Consider the following 27,611-nt stretch of genomic DNA (forward strand, 5'->3'; position numbering starts at 1 on the left):
GATGTGCATCCCACAAATCTCCATCAACTGCAAGATGCTATCCTATCAATATGGGCCAACATTTCTAAAGAATGCTTTCAGCACCTTGTTGAATCAATGCCACGTAGAATTAAGGCAGTTCTGAAGGCGAAAGGGGGTCAAACACAGTATTAGTATGGTGTTCCTAATAATCCTTTAGGTGAGTGTATATGGTGTGTATATGCGTTACAATACAAATACTCTGATCAGCACTAATACTCTTTCTTACTGGGCCATGAAGGAGTCTCATTATTTTCTCTTCTCCAGATGCTCTGGCCGCCTGCAATTATCTGCCTCAGTCCAGGGAGAAAATAATCGCGGCTCTCTTCAAGGCTCTTAACTCCACCAATAATGAACTGCAGGAGGCCGGGGAGGCCTGCATGCGCAAGGTTGGTGTTCTCCCGAGCCACCCACTGTCCACAGTTCTGTCCACACTGGCAGCCCACCCTGCCTCTGCTAGTAGGCACTGCCAGCCAGGAGTCGCTGCAGGGAATGGGTAAAGCGCTAATATGCTGAAATGACTGTGATGCATCGTTAGGCTGATTTTTCTGAAGTGGAAGAAAATATTAATTTTAATCTCTCAAACCCAATTAATTTTTTTTTTTTTTTTTTTTTTTTTTAAATATGTAAAATGTATCGTATCCAATTTCTGCACATATATATATATAAAAAAAAAAAAAAAACGATTTTCAATTTAATGAATTAGCCTTTAAAATTCACTTTGATGTCAACTTCTTATGTGGCCCCTTTTGGTTTGAAAATCTCTGCTAAGACTTTTTATAGGTTATTATTTCCCGTCCTCCACAATCTCACAAATCCATCAAATAAACATGAAAGGGTCAATTTGAATCTGCTTCTTGTTTCTTTCTACTATCCAGTCGTTATATCATCATATGTTGTGTGTGTGTTTGTGTTTTTCAGTTCTTGGAGGGAGCCACTATCGAGGTGGATCAGATCCACACTCACATGCGCCCCCTGCTGATGATGCTGGGCGATTACCGCAGTCTGACCCTCAACGTCGTCAACCGGCTCACCTCAGTCACTCGCCTCTTCCCCAACTCCTTCAACGACAAGTTCTGTGATCAGATGATGGTGAGTGCCTGTGTCTTCGGTCAGCCATTTCCTTCCAGTGCATACCATACCGGCCATCAACATGTCCATGCTTTATTCAGATCCATACCACAAAGTGTTAATGGGCCCACGCAGGCATGTTGTTAAAAACAGAAAACCGCTAAGATTAAGAAATTCACAGAAGTTAGCGTCCTGAGATATATTCAACACATCACCAATGAGTCGAATATATGAGCTTGATATATATATATATATTTTTTTCCCTTCACAGCAACATCTCAGGAAGTGGATGGAGGTGGTGGTGATCACCCACAAAGGCGGCCAGCGCAGTGACGGCAGTGTAAGTACCCGGTCTTACGGGGGGGGTACTGTTTTGTAGACTACTACACCTCTGCCCAGCCACTGCACCTGACTTGACAAGGCTCTGCTTCTTTGTATCAAAATGCATTTCACCAGTCCATTCATACTCGAATAATCTAGGGCTGTCATCTTCTTTGGTTAGGGCACAACTTTCACAATGTACCACGGTGTGTTTATCCGATAAGCATGTTGTGAGTGGTTTTCAGATCTCCCCTGCCCAACACTTGCCCTGTCTGGTTTGAAACCTCCCTGGTGTGCCGGTCGCCCGTCTCTTAGCAGTGCTTTGCTGGGATGAGATGCTCAATGCTGATGGATTCTGACGGGACCATCACTGTGGGACCTATCACTTGTGGCACGGGGTTCCTGTGGTGTGTGATTCAATAAGAAGGCATGGCACAGTGGGGGCCTGGCTGTTCTGTAGGCCCTCCCCAGTACAGACTCTTAACTGTTAAGTGTGAGCTGCTTACAATCCATGATTCATTGCTGAGCTCTTGAAGTGGGGGGGGGGTGGTGCGGGAGAGTCTTGCAATAAGTCAAACAGATCCTAGTTATCTCCCAGACAGATAACCTTGTTGAAACTAAAGGAAGGTGTTGCATTCCACTGCCCAAAAAACATTTTAATTAAATGCAAATATCCACTCCATTCTGCACCCTTTTAACTTGCTCATATGCCAGCCATTTGACGGCAGATTAGTGCCGGGAAGCAAGAAGTGAGGTCTAGTGGTGGGGGGTAGAGTGACTAAGTACTCCTCAGACATGTGCTCCATGAGGTCGAATTTGAAAGCGGCCTGTTGAGCTGTGCTCACGGGTTCATACAACTAAGTGGCAAAGTCTCTTGGCTCTGTCGCTGTCTCAAAACATCACCTTTGCTTATCGAAAGTGCAGGTGGGGGGGATGTCTGAAAGGGGGTACCATGTAGAGGAGTGGGAGAAAGTATGGCTGCTTGAATATTTTAAGAACAAAATGGCTGTTCGGGAAGACCTGATAACAAATGAATCAGATGGAAGACTGTTATTGCAACCTATCTGTATGTCTTTGCATGTTACAATAAAAGCAGAAGATGAATGTGTGTTTCCCCCATTCTTAGCGCTGCTATGAGGTAGTTGTGTCCCTTGTGTGAGTTTCTAGGTGAACTCCACATGTATGAAAAAAGTAACCATAAAGTAATGCTAATCTCCTCTTCCATACAGGAGAGAGCGCACTTCTGCACTTCTATTGGGGGATGTTCTATATTGCTTTGAGTTTTGGCCAAACACAGGGTCCTGTTTTGTGATTGAAAAGTGGGGTGCAAAGGGTTGCTTTTGGGTACTATCCTATATCAGAAGGATGATGTAGTAAAAGGTAGGGGTAGCTATTTATTTTTTAGTTGTTTACTTGTTTTTAGGTAGTCGAGTTATTCTTAAAGGGTGTTCTGAGCAGTAATGCATAAAAAACAGAGCTTTGCCTTATTAGTATGAGGACTAGGCTAGACCAAATCAAAACTATTGACCTACCAGCAAAATGCAAATATGTGCCCTATTCACTTTCTGAAATCACTTTCTACTACTCACAAATTAAACTGTGATACGTGGGTACTGCAATACTGGTGATTTGAGGGTGGGTCCAAGTTTTGCTTTGGTTTAGGCCATAATCTTAATATGCGTCAATGGAGGTGTAAGTATTAATATTGTTTTATTTTTTTATTAATTAGTGTTCAGTAGTTCTTTATGGGAGCTGAGGGTATGGGGCCGAGTGGGTTTCTTCAGACTTGTCAGTTCTCAGTCCCATGATGACACCCCCCCCCCCCCATCACATTTTGAGTTCTTTTGATTTATTCTTTCTGTTGTTTTCTCCTTCGGCCCAGCCTGCCTTGGAGGGCGTCGAGGTGAGAATTTCAGTCCAGCATCCCCTCCCCTGGACCCTCTCTATCGTACAGTTTTCCAAGTTATTTTCTTGACGTGATTTCTTGTGAGATTTTAGTTTCTGTTGTGTTTTTCTAGGTGTGGCGATGGTGGTGTGTTTTGTATTTCTGTGTGTGTGTGCACGTGTTATTTTAAAGTGTAAATAGCTGGGTTCTGGGAAGTACAGTGTTCTATATCACAACGGTTTAAAGTGTAATATACAGTACTCTGTCATTTTGCACTTCAGTATGTTTAAGGTCAACATGAATAATATTATGGACAGAGATGTTACTGAAAATGTGAATGCAGCACGTGGTGATGTAAAACACTTATTTTAGAGCCACGCTATTTGTTCTTTTGATGGTGTGGTGTGGAGTTTTCTGGGATGTGGTTAAACTTTATTGTAAGCCTGGTATCTTGTCATGTTTCCTTATATGATATTTAGTAGTGATGGAGTAATAAAGCTGGCCAGTAGTGCAACTTCTCTTTCTCAGTGGTACTAGTGTGTCCAGGCAGTCTGCTGGTGAAACGATTGATCTTAAGTCCTCAGATGCAGGCCCTGTCTCTGCCACTCATTCACTGTTTGTTACCTTGAGCAAGTTATTAAACCTGTGTGAATCCTATAACTGAGCCCTTGTCGCGAGTAACTCTGCAGCAGCTGTTGCTCAGGCAAAGTTCAGCCTCTTATGTCCCAGTGAGTCATTTTGGATGAAAGCATTTGCTACGTGACTTACAATTATCAGACTGGATTTATTATTGAAAACGATCAGCGTCTCGCACAGAAAGAACAAATAGATATGTAAACTGAGACTGGGATTGAGCACAGTTGAAGATGTTCTCATGATGAGCTTTTCACCTTCATTCCAGTCTTCCCCCAAATTTATATCCCGTTCATTTTGAATACCTTTTTTCTCCTCTCCACGGCCCTAACTGTTAACATTCTTTAGCTGTTTTAAGACTCATACCACCAAGGTTGTTGTTACTTGTTGTAAAGAAAACCAACATTAAACATTCATTGTCCTTACAGCTAGACTTGATCAGGATAGCTTTGAGAAAGAGTAGCCTTTTTCACAGTAGGTGCTTCTCTATTTTGTGTTGATATGATCTCACTGGGAATGGTTAGTGTCTCCTTAATTTCATGACATCTTGATGAGTTTCAAAATCTCGGTTGAATTTTGTACCAGCAGTGCTGATTCATATAACAGTTCCATAGTGGTTTTTATGTATTTTTAGAAGACAGCACACAACTGCTCTACAGAAAAAATTGCAGCTTTTATTTTTGTGCCAGTGGACTTCTATCCATCTACAGTTTGCCGTACTGGCATCTTGTGTAATGACTCAGCCCCTGCCAGTAATGCGCTGTTATTTGTGCTATGTATAGGTTGAGTAAGTGCCAGTGCATACTGTGATACTTCAGACAACGGTGCACTGCCTCCAGTGATGGAATTTCCTGGCGTGGGCCCATACATTTACCACATGCGATAACACGCCAGGAACTGTATTGCTGGAGGGATGGCACTATCATTCTTTGGCCATCTATCACCGGGACTGTGGCAGGCCAAGGCCAGCAATGGGCCTGCAGTCTGTTTAATACGGTGTGATCAGCTCTCTCATTGGCACACCTGCATTGTCAGTGAGGTGGCAGCCCTCAGCTGCAGTTAATCTCTTACAGATTGAGATACGGAGCTGCATTTCTTATGTATTGCAGCTGAGCAATAAGAACTAGATTTAATCGTGTTGAACAGCCTTAGTTAATGAAGAGATAATTTGGGGTTATTATTGCATGGGTGATTTATTTTGATTAGACCCCCCTACCATTCTTTAGCAGTTTTGCACACTACTGACACTGGCATCCAAGGTCAAGTCTCTCCCCACAGTGTTTTGTTTCCTGGGTCCTGCCCGTGTATGTGTGTACGCGTGTGTGTGTACATGGTTAACGGGCAGCCTGCCGGTGTCAGATCAGAATCTTTGACTCTGCCGTTTTCCCCCTCCACCCCACCCTCTCCTCCCCTGTCTTGCCTCCTCCCAGGAGATGAAGATCTGCTCTGCGATTATCAACCTGTTCCACCTGATTCCAGCTGCCCCCCAGACGCTGGTGAAGCCGCTGCTAGAAGTGGTGATGAAGACGGAGCGCGCCATGCTGATCGAGGTGACGCCCCGGCCGGTGAATTTGTTTAACAAGCTGCGCCAGTGCTTTGGTGCATTTTAAACCATATCAACTAACTAAGTCTCTGTCAGTATGTTCTACTCTAGACCAATTTTCCCTCCCATCACTTCCTTCCTTCGTGTCCCTCAGAAATGTTGAACCTCCACTACAAGTTACCATCATAAGCATAAGACATTAACATTGATATTAACGCTGGGTTGTTGTGCCAGTGTCACTCAGGGCATCTCTGTTCTCAGGCGGGCAGTCCGTTCCGGGAGCCTCTGATTAAGTTCCTGACGCGCCACCCCTCTCAGACCGTGGAGCTGTTCATGATGGAGGCCACGCTCAACGACCCGCAGTGGAGCCGCATGTTCATGGTGAGAGAGCTGCCCCTGCCTTCCTCGCAGCACTGTGCCGCCTCTACAGCGCGCTGGGCTTGACTATTGTTTACAATGTGTCTGCCGTTAGATTTGCTAACCTTATTCATGTGTGAAACCCCCACAGAGCTTCTTGAAGCACAAGGACGCCAAACCTCTTCGGGATGTGTTAGCTGCCAACCCCAATCGCTTTGTGACCCTGCTGCTCCCGGCAGGGCCCCCGCCAGCGGTGCGGCCAGGGTCCCCTTCCACCAGTACGGCACGACTTGACCTGCAGTTCCAGGCCATCAAGGTGAGAGACTAACCGCTCTGTCGTGTTCATAGCCCTTTTAAGTATTTATGTATGTAATTATTTATTTATTAGAAGAAAGCTGTACTCTTAACATTGAAAGGCATCTCATTAATATCTCTCAATGCTAGTTCAGGTTCCCAGTTAGCAAGCTTTGTTATTATTTTAATTTAAAGTGGAAGGAAAAACAAAAAAATAGTAATAGAATTCATGCAAAAAAAATAGAAAACACACAAGCTCTTTTCCCTCTTGATTTTTGTTTGAATTTCCCCTGGGAGTAGTAAATTTGCAGCAGTCTTCAAAGTAAACTTTAGAACACTACAGAAAAACACAACCAAAATCTATAGATTTTAGATTTTAGCCTTAACATTTCACAAAACAAAAAAGAAAACCAAAACTATGTTGTCATTACAAATATAGAGTTGGTTGCTTCTTGATCCCCATGACTAAGATTGTGAGATTTGTTGCTGGTGATATTCAGGTGTGTTTGTGTCCTCAGATCATCAGCATCATCGTGAAGAATGATGAAGGTTGGCTGGCTGGGCAGCACTCTCTGGTCAGTCAGCTGCGGCGTGTCTGGGTCAGCGAGGCCTTCCAGGAGCGCCACCGCAAAGACAACATGGCCGCCACCAACTGGAAGGAGCCCAAGCTGCTAGCATACTGCCTGCTCAGCTACTGCAAGTAAGGACCCTTACTGTAACCCTCATCCTCTGGCAGGCCCACTCTCAGTGCTCTTGGCTTTGCTTTATTCGGTCTCTAAAGAAATCCTGTAAAATTTCAAAATGTAGGTGTGATCCCTGAATCTGCTCCTCACCGGTTGTTGTTGTCTGTTTTTATGCTTTTAAATGGTTTGTCATCTTTTTGCAAATTTTGCTCTGGAACCAAGCGTCTTTAATAATGAAGTAATACTGTCAGTGCACTACCAACAGCTAAGTTGAATCATGATTAACTATTTATATTTCGGACTTATTTATGTATTCATTCATAACATTAATTTAAAACAGGTATTCCTAGTGAGGTTTAATTGCACAATAAATGTAATAAATAATATTTTAGAAGATTATATCCATAATAACTTGCTCAGACTAGGGGATGAACTATAGCATCAACACCTGCGGAGGCTGACTCATTGGCATTGGGAGATAGACTTCGAGAAACATCAGTTAAGACTGTCATTTTATTTATTTATATATTTTTTCTGTCGCAGACGTAACTTCTCAGAGATCGAGCTGCTATTCCAGCTGCTCAGGGCGTTCACAGGCCGCTTCCTGTGCAACATGACCTTCCTGAAGGAGTACATGGAGGAGGAGATCCCCAAGAACTACAGCATCGTACACAAGAGGGCGCTCTTCTTCCGTTTTGTCGACTTCAATGACCCCCACTTCAGCGACGAGCTCAAGGCTAAGGTGAGCCAGCCAGCCGCCTGGCTTGAGCCTGTGGCAGTACGGTGGCTGCTCTGTGTCCCTGTTAAGAGAACCATGGCCGTCTCTTCCATCCCACTCCAAAGTCCCTTTCACACTTGCACCTGTGTCAACCCGGCCCAGGGTACTTTTTTGAAAATTTCATCTGCAGCTAAGATCAGGAGGGGGCTTCAGCCGATCAGGAGCATTTTTTTCCCTGCCCTTGAAAAAGTGAAACCTAGCACTGAAGCCACCAGTCCTTCTGTAAAATAATAATTAGAAAAACAAACAAATACAATTCCCAGTAAGATGCCTTTTTCATTTAATTAATAACGGACGCAGCGGGGAACTGCGATCTCTCTGTGCGACTCGCTTCCTCAGTGACGGACGCCGATTCCTGAAGGAATATGTATTGCTGTCCTGAAGGGACCTGGCCCGACACACTCTGCTGGGCTCTCTTTGACAGCACTCCTCATGATTGTGCGAGATGAAGCTTTTAAGAAGTCCTATAAATATTTATCTGCAGGCGAGGGAGATGGCAAATTTTAATTTAGACAGAATCTTGTAGCCATCTGCTGTTGGGAGCTGGCTGATTGTTTACTATTGTGTTTATCATCTGTCCAGGTGGAAGCTGGTAAAAGACTCCAGATTTATGTATATTGTAAAGGTTGTATGTGTATGTAAAGTATATAGTGAAGTTTCAGTATATTATCCAAAGGCAGCTGGCCACTGTGTAATTAATAGAGTTTAGGCTTCACCATTGACTCTACTGAGTGATGCAATCCTTTGTATAACGACCAGAGGAACAGTTGCCGGCAGTAGAGTTCCTGTTGCAAAAAGAGTCTTGTTCTAAGGCATTGAAGTGAGAATGTGACAGTTCTTAGTAATATCCTTCTTGAATTGTCTCACTGTTTCTAAATAAGTATCCATGCAGGAAGAGTTTAAGTAAGGTTTCCAATTGAAATTTATTTATTTATTTATTTAAGCTTTTGTTTTTGTGGCACTAAGCAGATGCGTTCTGCGTGTGTGTTTCTCCTGCTGACATTTAAATAATTGACAACACAATTTTGGCGTAAATGCCACGCTTGGAGAAGGTCTGGGAGAGGGAGCAGGGGGCTCGGCGGGTCACAAAGGTTTTTGACTTTGGCCAGGCATTTCCATCCACGCATGTCTACAGAGGCCAGATATTTCTCTTTCAAAGCAGCTTATTCTGAAAAGGCATATCTCTCACACTGCTGTCTTCATAGTGTCCTCCAGGCTGAATCAGGGGTCTACAAACTGTCCAGGGTAGTGACGAATATCACCTGATGGTCCAGTGCTAAACTGCCTGTTTTTGTTGTTTTCTTTCTGTCAGGTATTGCAACACATCCTGAATCCAGCCTTCCTGTACAGTTTTGAGAAGGGGGAGGGGGAGCAACTCCTGGGACCCCCCAACCCCGAGGGGGACAACCCAGAGAGCATCACCAGCGTCTTCATCACCAAGGTAGGGACAGACAGTTGGCGTGGCAACAGCAACAGCATCTGCACTGAACGCTATCGCTATCCCCAGTCCAGAACACTGCAGGCTGCAGAGTGCTTCCACCCCCAACCCCCCACTGTGAAGTTCAAACAGAATCTGTTTAACTAATTTTCTATTTCATCTTTCTGCTGCGGTTGCCAGGCTTCAAGCCCCCCACCCCTCTCCGCTCATTGTTAATGGTCTTGTAATCGATAAACTGGTGGTTCTTCCGTTTTCAGCTTTGGCTTCATTCAATATTGCTTCAGGCTGGCATAATGATGTGTATTCTCATGCAGTAGCTTCATGCATTTTTATCACTTATAATTTTGTTAATCCGTAACTCAACCAGTAATGTAAACTGCTATGTTCTGGTTCCAGTCTGGCCTATGTCCAGTAAAGCCATGTTACTTTAGGAGTGGCATATGGACTGCCAGTGTAAAATTTAAAGGATGTGCATATGTGCAAGTAATTGTGCCTTTGCAAAATTGTAATTGAAACCAGATTTGATCCCCAATTTATGTACAGTATGTCTGTATATATGTATGTGCACACAAAGATAATATGAGTTATGCCACTGATGGTGCTCTGCTTCCCTTCACCCAGGTGCTGGACCCGGAGAAACAGGCTGACCTGCTGGACTCCCTCCGCATCTATCTGCTGCAGTTCGCCACCCTGCTGGTGGAGCACGCCCCCCACCACATCCACGACAACAACAAGAGCCGCAACAGCAAGCTGCGCCGCCTCATGACCTTCGCCTGGCCCTGCCTGCTCTCCAAGGCCTGCGTGGACCCGGCCTGCAAGTACAGTGGCCACCTGCTACTGGCGCACATCATCGCCAAGTTTGCCATCCACAAGAAGATCGTCCTGCAGGTGATCCAAGAGAAATAGGAATCGCCTGAATGCCCAGTGTCTGTACTCGTTGCCAAGTTTAATGTCAAGCGGTGAACAACACAGATGCTTGAAAAGGCCAAATATTCATCCTTTTAAAAGTGACCGGCAGCTGTAGAATATCCTACCAAATGCCTATTTGTTAAAAGAAAAATATGTATACATTTCTTTTTCTTTCTTGATCAATTCAGCTGCTTCTTAGCTATCCTAAAATAAACATGAGTAGAATTAAACATCAGTGCACTTCAAACCCAACTCCAAGCTTTAAATGTTTACCTGCAGTACCACATTATACCATATATGACTGTTTGCCATTGCTAACAGAAACGAATGGCCAGCACCACTATTTGCCACCATGCGTTGGAGATGGAGGATAACATCACTAAAACATCTGATAGATCTAGACAGGGAACCTTCGTTACATTCTGGAATCGGACTCGAAAGTTCTCTCCTTCTGTACCCAGGTGTTCCACAGCCTGCTGAAAGCCCACACCATGGAGGCGCGGGCGATAGTGCGCCAGGCCATGGCCATCCTGACGCCCGCCGTACCGGCCCGCATGGAGGACGGCCACCAGATGCTGACACACTGGACCCGCAAGATCATCGTGGAGGAGGGCCACACAGTGCCCCAGTTGGTGCACATCCTTCACCTCATTGTGCAGCACTTCAGGGTGAGCTCTCCACATCGCCCCCTTATGTTTCTGCTTCTTCTGCTTCTGCTTCATTGTGCTAAATGCCGCTCTCTATGTGCAGGTGTACTACCCTGTCAGACACCACCTGGTCCAGCACATGATCAGTGCCATGCAGAGGCTGGGCTTCACCCCCAGTGTGACCATCGAGCAGAGGAAGCTGGCCGTTGACCTTGCTGAGGTCATCATCAAGTGGGAGCTCCAACGGATCAAGGACCAGCAGGTAGGAGAGTTGTTCCATCATCTCGCATCCGCTCCTCGTCTGCAGTTTGCATTACTCGGAGTGTGCTATAGAATTGTGAGCAAGCACTTCAATTCGCTTATTAATTAAAAACCAAAAAGGCAATAGATTGTGTTGTAGACACAATTTACAGTACAGCTGCTGCATTTCTGTAACATAGTTGGTGTTTTTTCCCCTTTTGCTTTGTTTTTTATATGGTCTGACCTTTTTATTTATGGATTTTTTTGTTATGTGTTTAATAGGATACATTTCCACAGACACAGGTTACCAATTAATTTCGTAAATAGTGCTCTTGTTATGGTAGCAGTTTCTACTACACACAAGATTAATGCTGAATATATATGAATTTCCAATGGAGGTTGGGATGTGTGGCTGTATGAAAATGTTTTATGTGACCATTCTCCTCTCTCTTTCTCTCTCTCTCTCCCTCTCAGCCGGAGTCGGACGGCGATGCCAGCAGTAGTGGTGAGGGCACCAGCACAGCGTCCGGGGCGGTGAAACGCGGGCTCTCTATGGACTCCGGACAGGACGTCAAGCGGTTCCGTACGGCTACAGGTGCTGCCAGCACGGTGAGACGAGCCTCTAAGATGCAGAGTAGCACAGGACCACATGACCCTCCCATCTCACTTGATTAACTGCCAGGATCTTAGTGATCTCCCCCAGCCATCTTTTTGCAGGATCCCAGGGAATCAGCTTCAGATCTAGTCTGTTAAGAAGCCACTCCTTTTAATTTCCATTTGTCCTACATTGATGTAAATCCTAGTGTATATTCTCCTTGCACCTGAATTGCTGTATTTTTCAAATCTCCTCTGGCAGTTTGCTCACTTATTGGAAAAAAAAAAAAAAAAAAAAAAAAAAAAAAAATATATATATATATATATATATATTTTATACACTTTTTTTTTTTTAATATATGCAGCTTCCTGCACATTGTCATTTTGAATGTACGGTCCCTGAATTCCAACAACAACTCTACTGATTGGACTTTACCTGAATGTATTATCATTATCCTTTTTTATGTATTGATGACTTTCTCTGTGAAGGTATTTGGGCGCAGTCAGTCAATCCCGGGGACGGAGGCTCTCCTCACGAAGCCGGTGGAGAAACAGCACACGGACACGGTGCTCAATTTCCTCATCAGGATCGCCTGCCAGGTAGGGGGACAGGACATTCACGCATCGATTCCTGATTATTACCCTTTAATTCTTCCAGATTAGTCTCGGCCTTGGGTCAATACATGACACAGGATACCGATGCTCTTTAATTACCTCCCTCCCTCCCTCCCTCCCTCTTCTTCTGTATTTATCAGCCAACTCGAATTACAGCCACCATCATCAAAGTGAAATGCTAACCGGGTGCAAACATATATTTAGCAAAAAGCAATCGGACCCAGTGGAGGCTGTGAGCAGAATTGGTGTTTGACAGGCCTGGCGGGGAGGTGGAGGAAATGCAAAACTTGGGTCTGTTGTGAGGGGAAACTTGAATCTGTTGTTATTATTGTGGTTTATTCCTTGCCTTCAGCACTCTCCCATTGCTTCTGGGGAAAAAAGGAAAATTATACCTTTCCATTTCTGTACTGCAATAGTCTGATAAGAAGTGGTTCAACAGGTTTAAAAAAAAAAAAAAAAAAAAAAAAAAAGTTATACATATTTTCACTTCTTTAAGATGTTAAAACACAAAACAAAATATTGTGAGCCCAAAAGGCTGTACTTAAACTCATTGTGAGATTGGTTTTATTTCGATTGCTACTGTGCCTTGCGTGCATGCGTGCGTGTGTGCGTGTGTGCAATAGGTGAAAACTTCTTATAATGCTACAAGCTTGATTCCCAGTCTAAGATATCTTTTGCCCACTGTGTCCCCGTGTTCCCCTCCCACAGGTGAACGACAGTGCCAGCGCGGCGGGCTCCCCGGGAGAACTGCTGTCTCGTCGCTGTGTTACACTGATGAAAACGGCCCTCCGTCCCGACATGTGGCCCCGGGCTGAGCTCAAGCTGCAGTGGTTCGACAAGCTGCTCATGACTGTGGTAAAGCTGCCCTTCTCTCGCCCCTTACTTTAATGGTCACCTGTCACATTTCCATTATGTACTCCTTATTTCCAAAGCCTCCAACGTTCGGGCCCTTTCTTGTGTTGTTGAGCTTCCTAAAATCCTATATCCCAGTAGCTAATTGGCATTCGGTTTAAATTGTTCTCTATTTGTCCCTTTCTCATGTTGTCTACTCAAGACTGGACATTGTGTCTCTGTTGCCAGACGCTGGAATTTCTCTTGGTCCTCTGTCTCGACATTTATACTTGTGTCCTTCTCGTATTTGCTGTATTCTTCTTTAGTCTCCTTTCTGTTAAGCACTTTGAGGTCTTTGTTTATGAAAGTAAAGGTCATTGTCACTGTTGTTAACTGATCTGCAGCATGCATTTAAACATTAAGCCCTGCTATGAGAGCAGGCCTGCTGTATGCGGCGGGAGACGAGCCGTTTACATCGATTCCCTGTGTTTTATGTGCCATTCCGTTGATAGTTCTCCAGCGTGTTTTACTTCTTTTATCAGCTTTCTTAGTCTTTCTGCTCAAATTAGTCTTGGAGCCAATGTAGACATCCAGCAAACATGTTTTGTTGTGTATTATCGCTAACTAATGGCCAATTACTGTACAAAAGCCCCTTTGCATTAGAAATTGCCATTGTTAGTCTTTTTAACAAGGCTAAAACAGCAGCTTATCTTAAATCTGTCTTTAAGTGAGGTGGTGGCGTTAGGGTGGGGGTTTCTTAGTGTGATTATAAATACAGCCCCCCACATCTCTCGCAGCTTATTCTTATTCACACATCGCTGATGATTGCAGTTGTGCGTCATCAAGGTCTGTTTATAGTCATCGCAGACAAAGGATGCATCTTGCCACACCACCCTCTAAGATGGCAGGGTGAATGTAAAAAATGTGGGCAAAATCGAGTCTGAACACTCAGCAGTGGAAACATGGCTAGTGGTGCATGAAGCCAAAGCAAAATTATATGAGAGCTACAGGGTCTGCAATAGGAGTGTGGGTGGTGCGGGGGGGTCTACATGGTACGACAGAGCCAGGAGTTTGTTTAGGCCCTCCTGTTGCAAAACGTTTTGAGCTCCTGTTGAGGGTTTTTATTTGACAGCTGAGCTATGGCGCCTGGCAACAGCGGGCTGCTTTAGTGCAATTAAGGTGCAAAGAAAAATCAAGCTCTTCAATTACAGTGAAGTATCATAATGGCAATTAAAGTGGAGCTGTATTTATACAGAAAGGAGTTCAACTCTAGCTATTTGAACTCCAGGCACATGTTCCCCTGCCTGAAATAATAACAGAGTGATTCTAGATCACTGTCAGGGCTCCAGACTTGTTGAAAGTCAGTTGAAAGACTTTTAGGTTAATGTATGTGGTTGTTTATTGAAAAAAAAACACAACATATAAATGGTCTGAGTGTTGCTGTTTTTTTTTTTTCTTCCTCATTTTAGTTTTATTTTCTGGCAGGATTGTGTTGTGTTGCCTGTGTTTGCATGTTGATACCCAGCACACATGTGGAAAAAGGGGATGAGGGGGTCTCATTTTAGGCTACAAAAACAAAAATCAATACAAGTTTAAGTACAAGCAGGGAAATCAATAGCTTAATTTGTTTTTAAGCAGTGTGAGGGCGAGAGCGAGGGAGGCCCGAGTTTAAACCGCGCAGAGGCAGTCGAGCGGCACGCACAGTTTAATGTCCGTCATGTCGGGGGCTGTCTTAACGCCACAGCTTATTAAAACCATTTCTCACGCTGCTCTCTGCACAGTATTTTCTCACAGTGACCAGTAAACCTAACAAGTTGACATATGTGCTTTTGAAAACTAGAGGAGCGCTGCATGTGATTCTGACTTACCAAGTGTGTCAATAACTCCCTCTCTCCACACGCATAGGCACTCTCAAGCATGAACAAACACGCAAATATTCTCTTGCAAGCACACGCGCACAAACACTCACGTAAACTGACCAAAATGTGATCCAATGCAAGCCTAATTTTCTGCCGGGTGCCTTAATGTGAACAGCTAATCCTGTTTTTCTTGATGTTGTTAACATAAACAATATAGTCCTCCTATTCTTTTTCTTCTGAACGCTTTGAAGGATTAGAGAGACAAGGTTATCTCCGGTTTGCTGGCAGCCGACAGTGTTTTATGCTTTTCTTTATTTTTCTTTTTTTCCTCCTTTTCTTTTTTCTACATTACTCTGAGGATGGTTGCCTGCGCCAACCCCCTCTTTACCTCAGAGACGCTCTTAACAAACTAGCGATTTGTATCCAAAACCTCCTTTTATGCTCTCAGGGGAGAATGCACAAACAGGATTGTTGGTCTGATTAGAACTAATCAACAGCACTCCAGATCAGATTGCTTTTTATCATTTTGTTGTACTTGCGTGTCAGTGATTGAGGGATACGCTGCCAAAAGGAGCTTGAGCATCCAGGGTAATTGTGTTGTTGAATGGAGAAGGGACGACCGGGTTTGTTTCCCTGGAGCATGGCTGTAGCGCTCCTTGGGCCCGATCGATCTAGGCAAAAGCTTTTCCTCACGAACTTTCCCTATTAATTCTCCACACTTAGCATGCTTTTTGAAAACCTGTAAGCTATAATTGCTTTCGTGGTTATTTGTTATTTGTTATTGTTTTCAGGCCAGTGCCTCATAGTTACATTTTTATTTTTTTGTGGTGGTTGTTGTCATTTACCCAACAGCCTTCACAAAAAACATCTTGGCACATACACTTCGGTAAATCAAAGAATACAAAATTGTGTATGACTTGGAATAAACAAGTCTGAGGTGAGTGTGTAGTGAACCGTAGGGAAACCAACCATGATTATTAGTCTAGCTAGCAAAGGGGCCTATCAATCATTCAATCAATATTATATTTACATAGTATCCCATGCACATCAGATGGCTCAAGGCAACCCCCACAGTCAACTAAAGCGTAAAAATCCTGGTCAAACCGCAGTCTTTACATTTTTTGTCACGAATGAAACGTAATGAAAAGATGCTGAAGACCTTAAAAAAAGCTCCCTTAAAACCCATTTCACTGAGCCGGGCTAGGTCAAATTTCATGTTAATTTCATGGTAGCATGAGTTTACCTCTGACGTCAAGTAAATTCATTTTTTGCAGAGGAATATCTTTTGACACGTGCACACAGACACAGGCTGCAGTGTCAGACTTGCGCTCTTCCGTGACAGTTTGTAAAGCGCTGGAATGTTCCGGTCACGGTGGATTTTTTTTCTCCACTGTTGACTCTTGTTTCCATTTGTTTCCATTTAGTTCCCTGTCGAAATGGGCAAGAGGGGATTCGGGGAGCAGTTTTGTCATGTTTTTCGACAACGGTTTCATAGCTAGTTCTGTAACTTCACTTGACTTACTGGAGAAAAAACTAAAACGGACAGTTATTGAGAGGGATTATCTATGTAAATTGAAAGTGTTTTTAAAAATCAGCCACAAGAGGGGGAAGTTGGGTACACTGTATAATTGATGCAGATACTGGTTATTATTTAAGACTCATGTCTTTTTGTTTTACCTTTTCACAAACTGTCTGTAATACCACAAAATCAAAATCAAAGTCAGTTGTAATTGCTTTTTTCCCTAATGTTTTTTTTTCTTTTTCTTTCCCTTACGCAGGAGCAGCCCACCCAGGCCAATTTCCCCAACATCTGCACCGGACTGGAGATCCTGAGTTTCCTGCTGACAGTGCTGCAGTCCCCAGCCATCCTGGCTCACTTCAAGCCCCTGCAGCGTGGCATCGCGGCCTGCATGACCTGCGCCAACACCAAGGTCCTGAGAGCTGTCCACACGCTGCTGTCTCGCCTCATGAGCATTTTCCCCACCGAGCCCAGTGAGTACCCCAGATATAGATGTCGTGTATTCTTATTGTTGAATCAGATTTTATTTATGATTTATTTTATTTATTTTGCTTGCCATTCGGCTACCTGTGGAGTTGGTCGTTTTTTGTTTTGTTTTTTAAATATAAATCTTACTCCCTCTTCTTTCTTGACATTGTGATCTTGGATTAACAAGCAGAATCATTCCTTGCCGTGTTTTATGTTGCCTGGTACTGCATAATGCATGTATCCTGATCAGTGTCTCATCTCCCATTCTCCTGCTCTCAGGCACTTCCAACGTGGCCTCCAAGTACGAGGAGCTGGAATGCCTGTATGCAGCTGTGGGGAAAGTAATCTACGAGGGGCTCACCAACTACGAGAAAGCCACCAGTGCCAACCCCACACAGCTCTTTGGTAAGACCTTTAACCTTAGGGCTGAGACCGTCCACCCTATTGAGTTTGTTTTGGCTTCTAGACGCTATTCTATCCCATCCTCCTTGGAGTCCACTTCAGCTAAATGGCTGTATAGTTTATACTATACTATTCACATTCTGAATTACTCAGTTCATTCCTTCCTTGATTTGAGCTGTTCAGCTTGAGCTTCTGTACTGAGCTGTGAATATGCACAAAATTATCCATGTGGGGCAGGGAGATGTGGCTTCGGAAAGCTCCGCTCCCCTGCAAGTTTGAGGGTTGACCTGGCTAGCTGCCCAACATGGGTGCCGATCCAGGACTGGTAGACTTTATGGCAGTCTGTGTGGAATTACACCGCTGCTAGAAAAGTCTGAGCACTGTGCATTGTGGGAGGAACAGACAGGTATACTTCCACTGATGTATTATTTCTGTGGGTGCGCTCTTTCAACCAAATCCGATCTGTTTGCCTGGTTGTGCATGGTGTTGTAGATCAAGCTGGCACATGGTTCTTGTGTGCCATGTTCTCGTGACATCAGCATGTGCTCTCTGTTTCCTCTTCCAGGCACCCTGATGATCTTAAAGTCCGCCTGCAGCAACAACCCCAGCTACATCGACCGCCTCATCTCTGTGTTTATGCGATCTCTGCAGAAGATGGTGAGGGAGCATCTGAATCCGCAGACCACCCCTGGGGCCACCGAGACCAGTACAGGTAACCCAGTCCTTGCCCGCTCGCCTGGGCAGATGGTGCAACCGAGCAGCACCAAAAAGTAGTCTTCGTATTAAGAAGCCATTGCCTCAATGACCAGATCACAGTAATGCAGGGGAATGTCGAAAGTCACGTGTACTCTCTTCAAGGGCAAACTGTTGAGTTCCAGCCACGCCGACGACAAGGTCTCAGACGTAGGTTTCAGTGTGACTTTCAGTGAATCGCTGACATTTGAGCTGGGGCTCCTTTGTTCCTTTCCCCCTATCTGTGTGAGATTACAGCCCGGTATGGGTTACTTCCCAGGGAGAACTCTACTGTTTCAGATCATTGTGCTCGCTGGCCTGACAAAAGCCACTGTTTCTCACCGTGGGCTGTTGGGGAGTGGAGGAAGCAGATCATGCAGAGATATGAGTTTACAGAGGGAGTGTTCCTCGCTCAGATTGTTTAGGCTCCTCAGAATAAAGGGAGGAAAAAAAGCTATTGGTTCACCTTGAACTGAATCTGGAGACACTGGTAATTTAGAGCTGTGGAACACAGGCCATGACTGCAGTACACCTGGCTGGCCACTGGGTGTTGCAGCAAGCTAGACTAACATGCACCAGGGAGTAGTTTGCTGTCTCAGGGCTTTCTGTGTAATTAAGCTGCCGTGTTATTGAACTGGAGGAAATAAGGAGCTCTTGCTGCTGAGTACATTAAAGCAGGCCAGTCTCTATCGGCCCAGGGATTTTTTACTCTTGTTTTTAATGACGGCAAGATGGTATCTGAGCTTAAACAACCAGTAATGAGTCATTAGTATCCAGTAACAGAGCGCGGGCGGCCGGCTTTCAGTCTTCGTTTCTCTGGCTAATAAGCACAGTCCCTGAGCACTTGCAGGGAAGTCTCGCTGACCCTTCCTGTGCGGTTCTGGGCCGATGCATTACAGAACTCTTGGAGCTTTTTTAGATCTTGCTTGATGGTGCTTAACTTTAACTTGTCACAGTGTGAGATGTTTATTGTATGTGTCCTCTTTTGTTATGAGTTGTGCTGTGTTTTTATTTTTTTACTATTATTATTTTCAAGCATGTCCTCATGGGCAATACCATTCGCAGTCATTTTGCAGATGCTTGTTGTATCCAACTTGCAGGGGACAGTGCGGTCAGCTTCCACAATTGCGACTGCTGGAAAGTCACTTGACAACAGGGCCTCAATTGTATGTCTCTCGTGAAGGACAGAGCACAAGGAAAGTTCAGTTACCTGTTAAAGGTGACACTCGGTGGTAGATGGGGCTTGAACCAAGACCCTTCATGCAACAAGTAATTTATCTTACCCACTGGACCACCCAGACTCTGTCAGTCAGCTAAAGGCAGCAGACAGTAGTCTTACTTTCTATGAGAAGGTACAAGGTCAGGTGTGTGTTGCAGGAAGTCTTATTATCTATAATGCAGGGTTTTGAAATTGCATTATTGTGGGTCAATTAAGGGTCATTGAAGTAGCTGCCTATCAAATTACATTGATTAAACTGTAGGAACCCTTGTGTTTAGAAAGGTCTAGGTTGCTGTGTTGTTACAGAGCATCAGCCCCAGCTACTGTTGCTCCACAATTTTGTCTGTAGCAGCATCATCACTGCTCTGACCTCTGACATCTCCCCCCCCCCACAGTGACCAGTGAACTGGTGATGCTGAGCCTGGACCTGGTGAAGACGCGGATGGCCGTCATGAGCATGGAGATGAGGAAAAACTTCATCCAGGTCATCCTCACCTCACTGATTGAGAAGTCTCCCGACGCCAAGATCCTGCGTGCCGTGGTGAAGATTGTGGAGGAGTGGGTGAAAAACAACTCCCCCATGGCAACCAACCAGGTTTGTTACCTATTCCACGCACGCCTCCCCGATGGGTGGCTGTTTTTGTGTTCGCTTCTGTATGATGAACCTCATTAAAACTGCACTGTTACACTTTCAAACTGTAATCAATGAATAAGATACCTTTTTATTCTTTCCCAGTAAGCCATACAGAGCCCCCCCCCTCTCCTGCACCTTTTTTAACCAGGTGCTTCACTTTGAAGCCCTTTGATGAGACACAGGAGAGCTTTGAAGTGGGAAGGCAGGCAGAACAGATGAGTGAAGCGCAAGGCCCTCGATGCATTAAAGATAAATGGGCCGAATCAATCCGCTTTCTAACCCCCCCTCTCCCCCCTTCTCTCTATACAGATGCCCAATCTCAAAGAGAAGTCCTTTTTGCTGGTGAAAATGATGACCTACATTGAGAAACGCTTTCCAGAAGACCTTGAATTAAATGCCCAGTTCTTAGACCTCGTTAACTATGTCTACAGGTAATTACGTCAATTAATCAAGAGGCGCATTATATTGCTATGTCCGGGAAGGTGTGCAATCTGTCTTCCGGTTATGAGAAAGTGGCTCGTTTGGCCCCTCGAACAGTCTTATGCGGCGAAGCTCTCCAGAGCAGGAGAGCTCCTTCTCGGGAGTGACACCGACTTGCTGACTGGAGGCCTGGTCCCTGGTGCCCCTTGCTAACAAGACCAGTTTGAGAGACGGTCTGGTTTTCGACATCCTTTTTGGCTATGCTTTTTTCAACTTCGCTATACTTTTTTTTTTTTTTTTTTTCTATCAGCTGACAATTAAACTGGTGTTATACCACGCCCCTCTCCCTTCTAAAACTCTCTTCTAAAGTTGAAGAATTATTTCTCCAGACAAGCATCTAGGTGTATGTAAGTGCTTTTGCTGAAAATTATTCTGTATATAGCTGATTGTCTTCCTTTCATAGTAACAGGCATATTATTGAAAAAAATTGGTAGGTTTGGTATTAAAGATTAATATGGAGTAAAGAAGAGTAAATATTACAATAATAGGGAGTTGTTCGAGTCCTTCATTTAAGGAAGTGATAAGAATGTAATGTATTTTGCCAGCCTTCGTTTACTCTGGGTCTCCACAGTTTTCAGGACAGTTTTCACTGCTTCCTTGACTCACATTTCTGCCTCTTAGGGATGAGAATCTGTCAGGAAGTGACATCACCTCCAAGCTGGAGCCTGCCTTCCTGTCAGGCCTGCGCTGTGCCCAACCCCTGATCCGTGCCAAGTTCTTCGAGGTGTTCGACAGCTCCATGAAGCGCCGTGTCTATGAGAGGTTGCTCTACATCTGCTGCTCGCAAAACTGGGAGGCCATGGGCAGCCACTTTTGGATTAAGCAGTGCATTGAGGTATTCCCCATGTTCCATTTTTTCCTCTTGTGGTCTTGGCTGTTAAACCTTTTGGTTATGCCTCCCTTTTGTGTTTAGGTTTTAATGTTACTGGACCTATCTAGTTCAACTCCTTATTGGCCTAATTGGAAGAATACAACAAGATTTCCCATTTCTTAATTGGCTGGTGATTCAAAGGGTCATGAAAATGCTCCTAGACTTTGGCCTTTCAGTACCTGACCTGTGCAACCCTGTGCATTTGCTTAATCGGGTCCTTTTGTTGAACTGTTTAAAACTATTTCCAGCTCTTCATTGAATTGCATTAACAGTTTTGGAATTTAAGAGGTTAGGCCCTTTCAGAATGACGCCAGTGTTTGATACAATATAATTACCACCTTTTTGTGCACCATTAATTCGTAACCCCTTAGGAGTTGTTTAGCTTGCTAATTAAACAATTGTAGGAGGAACTGAGTAGAATTCTCTTTGCTTGGCAACAGCACGGCCAAAGTAGGGTATTTTGGAAAACCAACGACTGAGTGCCGTGCACGAAAATAAAACTAAAATGAATTAAGGGATCGGTAAGTCTAGGCTATGAAGAGCTCAAGAGACACGCTGGGTTCTAACTTTTAGGAATGGGGAACCGTGACCTATGTCAAACCTGGATGATGTCACTTCACCTGGTTCCCAAAAACAGACAAATTACCTGTGCTTAGGGACCTGTCTACTACTCTAGAACATTAATTTGAATCCTTGCTGCTAGCAGCAGTGCCTGTGACAGCCTTTCTGTTCCAGTGCCTGCCAACATACGCTACACACTGTAACATTGTTTGTGATGTGCAGATTGGAGTCCCACGCCTCCAAAGCAGAGGTAATAAAGTCTAAACCATTGCAGTTTTATTATTTATAAGGAGAATTCAGACTGTATACAAAGCTAACCACATGGCTCTGTTCCCTAACAAAATGTAAAAGGGAGGTTCATCTACACACACACACACACACACACACACACACACACACACTACACCAGTAACAGTCATTTGCCTGTATCTCCAAATCAGCTGTGCTGTGTCCACCAAACTATCAAAGTACAGGCTGCAATCATGTTTAATCTGTGCAGGTGGCAGGTTTTAAAACCTTACCTCTACTTACCTAACCTTACCTCTAAAACTCTTTATTACTACACACATCTCACAATCCCCTCGGTCTATTTATTCCCAACACTCACAGTATGAAAAGTGTTAAGTTCTACATAACAACAAAAACAAATATAAACCACCATGACATTTAAACAAAGGCGCTGCTGACCAACCTGGCTATAATTGTCCAAGTCGTTTGTGACCCTGCCAATGAAGAGGGAAAAGGAGATTGGCAATTATTTTTCGTTCCTGTATCCTACCCTCTCGATGCAGAATTGGCAATTGTTAATCAACCCACCTCTATGGCCCTCGAAGTAACACAGGAGATGGAAACAACACACACCGACGTCTTCGTGACTGTTCCTGCTTGTCCTTGTCTGATCTGTGTGATAGATTACCCCCTCTCCCCCACCCCTCCTGTGATTGTCCAGTTCTCGGCACAGAGACTCCCCCCCCGCCCCCTCCTCTACTGGGAAGTTTACATTCAACAAAAAGGCATTCATCTTGACCGAAATCAATGGCGCTGCTTGACTGTTAATAATGAATGTCTTCTGCGATCGGCGTCATTCCTGACACTTCCTCTCGCAGGGAACTCGTCTTATCATTAAGCAGACAGTTATTGTTTCATTCAGCTCTTTATTAACTTATTAATCTCTGCATGATAACAGGGCAGAAAGTGGGGGGGAGGAAATTTGCTTGAAGTGGAGTATGGCTCCTAGTAGTCATTTTTAAGTGGATTGAAAACCGTTGATAGGAAGCCATTCATTTCCACCCATTGGGAACTTTAATTGTCTGGCCTGTGCTGTTCAGTGCAGTGTGGACTTGAAGGACTTTAGCTCCATTATCCCCACAATAAATCTTTCAAATAGCTCACACGGCCAAAATACTCGAGTCTCTATTTAACTTTCACAAACTACCCTTCCCGACTAATGTTTGAAGATGACTGCAGAGTAAGAATGAAAACAAAAACCCAATGTGTTTAGAGTTTAAAACCAAGCAGCCCAAATTCAAGCCCTGATCATATTTATTTAATGATACTGCCCTACCAAATGCATTAAATTAATAATTCTTGATGTACCCTTTCCCAGCTTGAGAACATAATAAAGATCTATTTGATGTAGCAGTTTGGTTAAACAGAAGACAGCACTTAATGGAAAAAGGTTAAATGTTGAATGTGATATTTTACACAAGCCGATTAGAGGTTTGTGTGTTACGTGATTATGGATCACGGTCTCATCTCTTGCTTCTCATTTCTCTCTCTCTCTCTCTCAATCTCCCTACTGCCCTCTCTCTCTATCCTCTCCACCCTCTCTCCTACTCTTTCCTCTCTCTTTCTTCCTTCTCCCAGCTACTCCTGGCTGTGTGTGAGCGAGGGACCACCATTGGCACGAGCTGTCAGGGGGCCATGCTGCCCTCCATCACCAACGTCATCAACCTGGCGGACAGCCACGACCGCGCCGCCTTTGCCATGGTGACTCATGTCAAGCAGGAGCCACGAGAGCGAGAGAACAGCGAGACCAAGGAGGAGGTGAGTGCTTCCCACCACACCCACCGCTTACGTGGACTGCAAATGCCCGCAATTCCAGAATCATGTAAAGCGCCTATGGATATATTTGTCAAGACTGTTTAAATATGATCGCAGTCTAAGGAGTAGTCTTACTATTTGAAATGCCACTTGCCTTGGGCAGTAATGTAATCCACAGCTGCTGCTAAGCAAGTTGGAGGCACCGCAGTCTGGAGACGTGTATTGTGTGCATTTAAAATGTTGTTGTAGAGGGAACAGAAATCGTCTAAGATCTAAAGCTGATACGCTGGAGTTTCATGTTGTAGGAAATGGGATGCTTCAGATTTCTCTTCTTCACAAACTTAATGCCTGTAGGAACCCGAGGGCCAGTGGGAATGTCAACATCCGTCTCTCATTTCTAAAAGAGGGAAGAAAACAAACAATCAAACAAACGCGGCACTCAGCCCCACAGTACTGCCACGCATTCGTGTTCTTGTTCTATTGAAGCAGAGCACATTACAGGAAAGACACGTCCGGGGCATTACGTCCACTTTTCTTGTGGAGAGGTACCTTCATGAAAAGGCATCCCTGCCGTTTGGAGGAGAATGTCAGGATATCTCCTCTCTGCCCAACACTACGATTGAGAATGGCTATTTGTTTGTTTTCTTGTACCAGTGTTTTCGCAGGGTGGGGTTCGAATGGTGGGGGGGTGGTGGTGGGGAGGTGTTCGCCCTGGCTGAACATGCAGCAGCACTTAACTCTGCAGGATCCACACATGTTCCTCAGTCCGTAAGCGTCTCCAGGAGTGAACTGCATTTGCGAGATTGATAGCTAACGCCGTAATTATGCTAACCTGATAATGCAAATGAACCGCCTCCGTCATTTAAAATAGATTAGCCAGCCCAAACGTGAGAGAGCGAGAGGCAACTGTCTGTGCAGATCCAGGAGCACCTCTCTCTCTCTCTCTCTCTCTCTCTCTCTCTCTCTCTCTCTCTCTCTCTCTCTCTCTCTCTCTCTCTCTCTCTCTCTCTCTCTCTCTCTCTCTCTGTATTCCTAATTTCTTTTTCCTCTCCTCTCTAGGATGTGGAGATTGACATTGAACTGGCCCCTGGGGACCAAACCAGCACTCCCAAAACCAAGGAGCAAGCGGAGCGAGACACCGGGAACCAGCTACACATGCTGACCAACCGACATGACAAGTTCCTGGATTCACTTCGAGAGGTCAAGGTCAGTGGCCTTCTCCACACTCTCCAATGCTGTGGGGTCGGGCGGGTAATGGGGGGTACAGGGATGTGCTGTGTGCCAAACGTTTGAACTCCATATGGCGGCTCAGCACCCCAGCTTACATTTCAATAAAGTCTGATGTCAGAAGTGCTCAAAACACAACATGTCCACTCTGCTGGACTGCATTCCTTAGGCTTGGCATTGGCAACAATCGATCTTGCATCAGAGTGGAGTCTGCTTTCCACAGTTAGTGAGACCGAGACAGACAAGATAGGCAGGCATTTTGTGAAGACAGGCATTATTTAGTCCCAAGTATTGATGCTGCTGTTTGCTCTGATATCCCCCCCCACAGCCTTTTTGATTACTCAGCCTCCTGCTGCCCATAAATTATGCTATAAATATGCATGTGCAGGTCTTAATGTAAACGATTCCTATATTCTAATAGCAGGCTGAGCTAAATTGAATCTGGCAAAGGTAGAGTTGCAGCTGCAAAGACTGTACTTTTTGAGGAATTGGCTTCTGGTTATGCTTATTAATTGCTGTAAGCTGACTTTGACAGGATAGCTCATTGGAGAGATTGCTCTCCTGCAGCAAGTGAAACAGTCCAAACTTCTCAGCGTTTGGGCCTGTGGTCACTGTTCACCTTATATCTCCAAAATGTTGATTCCTAAAGGGCAGCTTTAGGGTGAGAACTTTTTGACCTTGTATATGCTCTTCACTTCACTTTTGTCTTCAACCCCCCCTTTCCTGTGCCAGACTGGAGCGCTGTTGAATGCCCTGGTCCAGCTGTGCCACATCTCCACTCCTTTGGCAGAGAAGACCTGGATCCAGCTGTTCCCCCGACTTTGGAAAATCCTCTCTGACCGGCAGCAGCATGTGAGTAAAGAGACGCACCCCAGCACTCCCACAATGCAACAGGTATCAGCTCACACAATTCTCCATTGGGCGGGGGATACTTTAACAGCCAACATCTAAATGAGTGGGGCAGTGTAGGGGGGACAGGCATCAAAGTTGAGTTAGTACTGAAGGGGAAAAAAAAATTATCTTTATATATATATATATATATATATATATATATATTAGAAATCAATTCTATTTTCTTCCCCCTTTTGAAGTGGAAAATATCCATCGTTGTGCCTAAAAAGTAGGTCATACATTTATACTAATCTAATTCTCCATTGTGGCCATTGTAATGCTGGAGAAATTATTCACCATGTTTTAAGGCCTCTGAACAAGAGAGAGAGATGTAACCGTGCAATAATACATCGCTGTGTTTATATTTACACCCCAAAAAAACAACTTGGGGAAAAATGAATCGTAAAATAAACAACCTATGTTTAAGTTTTTATTTGCATTTATTTTTCTCCAGTTTTTTTTTGTTTCTTTTTCTGTGTAAGCCTTTGCTTTAAACAAAGCGTTTGAGGCTGTTCCTGTTTGTATAGGATAAGAAGAATGCCACAAAGTTAATTATGGTCTGTATCGGCGTTCCCTAAAATCAGGCTATTTCTGGAGACTTAATTTAGCTCTGTAGAGAGTGGAAGGGAGGAATTAAGCTCTGGGCTTTGGTAACACCAGTACAAGACCTTAAAAGCACAGGGTCGTGCTTAAATGATTTATCTGTGTCTGTTTTTCCTCTCAAGTTTGGGGTGGGGGGGGGGGTGGGTGTTGCTTCCCAAATAATCTGCAAAATAAAAACACCTACCCCAGCACTAAACCACTCATTTGATGATTATTATCACTTGGCTGAGTGTAATTCATTGTCCTACACTGCGGCACATCAAGCAGAGGAAATGCAAGACTATAGTGTGTTTGAATAGTTAACTGGATGCATTACTGTAGTAAACAAAGGTGTGATCTGACCTCTGGCAGTGGGTAGTGTGAACCATGGCAGTGCTGGTGATACAAGTATGTCACTATATATTGAGGTCAACCTGCAGGTGCCAATGGGAAAGATTTGTTTTCAGAAGGTGCTGGTAGATGATGCAGCGCTGATGTTAAATGGCACACAAGTGGCATATAAAACTCCAGTATGTTACCTGATTTTGTATGCGTATGCCCAATCACTGTCCTCCTTGCTGTCACCCAGGCCCTGTCGGGAGAGATCAGCCCCTTCCTGTGCAGCGGCAGCCACCAGGCACAGAGGGACTGCCAACCCAGCGCCCTCAACTGCTTTGTGGAGGCCATGTCCCAGTGCGTGCCCCCCATCCCCATCCGGCCCTGTGTGCTCAAGTACCTGGGCAAGACCCACAACCTGTGGCTGCGCTCCACCCTCATGCTGGAGCAGCAGGCCTTTGAGAAGGGCCTCAGCCTGCACATCAAACCTAAGCAGACCACCGAATTCTATGAGCAGGAGAGCATCACTCCTCCCCAGCAGGTAGGCCAGGGCGTCTGTGGAATCAAATGTTTTTGCTGGTGTTTGTGTAGCCCTTTCCTGTCTGGTCACGTGTGTGTAGATGCATATCTTCATTTTCTCATGGCTTCCTTGTACTCTGAAAGAAATCTGATTTCCCCTCCCCTCTCTCTCTCTCTCTCTCCTCTCCTCTCCTCTCCTCTCCTCTCTCTGCTCTCTCTGTTCTGTACAGGAGATCCTAGACTCACTGGCGGAGCTGTACTCTCTGCTACAGGAAGAGGATATGTGGGCTGGGCTCTGGCAGAAACGCTGCAAGTTTCCCGAGACCAGCACTGCCATTGCATATGAGCAGCATGGCTTCTTTGAACAGGTGAGAGAAGAGTTCACCTATGCAATGGTATTGGAGAACATCT

General features: G+C 44.7%; 1 protein-coding gene across 1 annotated transcript in view; it reads left to right on the forward strand.

Annotated features, from left to right (window-relative positions):
- The window catches only part of trrap (transformation/transcription domain-associated protein), a 115,954-nt gene that overhangs the window by 30,928 nt on the left and 57,415 nt on the right, over positions 1-27,611 (forward strand). The window contains exons 29-54 of the mRNA XM_066690242.1: positions 286-407; positions 940-1,110; positions 1,361-1,429; positions 5,359-5,478; positions 5,733-5,852; positions 5,980-6,144; positions 6,641-6,822; positions 7,349-7,547; positions 8,896-9,024; positions 9,643-9,909; positions 10,392-10,598; positions 10,681-10,839; positions 11,292-11,426; positions 11,901-12,011; positions 12,735-12,881; positions 16,495-16,708; positions 16,983-17,108; positions 17,671-17,817; positions 19,452-19,651; positions 20,000-20,121; positions 20,792-21,005; positions 23,469-23,648; positions 24,705-24,851; positions 25,605-25,724; positions 26,935-27,222; positions 27,431-27,568. Coding sequence (XP_066546339.1) covers positions 286-407; positions 940-1,110; positions 1,361-1,429; positions 5,359-5,478; positions 5,733-5,852; positions 5,980-6,144; positions 6,641-6,822; positions 7,349-7,547; positions 8,896-9,024; positions 9,643-9,909; positions 10,392-10,598; positions 10,681-10,839; positions 11,292-11,426; positions 11,901-12,011; positions 12,735-12,881; positions 16,495-16,708; positions 16,983-17,108; positions 17,671-17,817; positions 19,452-19,651; positions 20,000-20,121; positions 20,792-21,005; positions 23,469-23,648; positions 24,705-24,851; positions 25,605-25,724; positions 26,935-27,222; positions 27,431-27,568 — 4,199 coding nt within the window. The remainder of the gene's footprint in view (positions 1-285; positions 408-939; positions 1,111-1,360; positions 1,430-5,358; positions 5,479-5,732; positions 5,853-5,979; positions 6,145-6,640; positions 6,823-7,348; positions 7,548-8,895; positions 9,025-9,642; positions 9,910-10,391; positions 10,599-10,680; positions 10,840-11,291; positions 11,427-11,900; positions 12,012-12,734; positions 12,882-16,494; positions 16,709-16,982; positions 17,109-17,670; positions 17,818-19,451; positions 19,652-19,999; positions 20,122-20,791; positions 21,006-23,468; positions 23,649-24,704; positions 24,852-25,604; positions 25,725-26,934; positions 27,223-27,430; positions 27,569-27,611) is intronic.

This window comes from Amia ocellicauda, chromosome 17 (genome assembly GCF_036373705.1).
Source record: "Amia ocellicauda isolate fAmiCal2 chromosome 17, fAmiCal2.hap1, whole genome shotgun sequence".
Classification (NCBI taxonomy): Eukaryota; Metazoa; Chordata; class Actinopteri; order Amiiformes; family Amiidae; genus Amia; species Amia ocellicauda.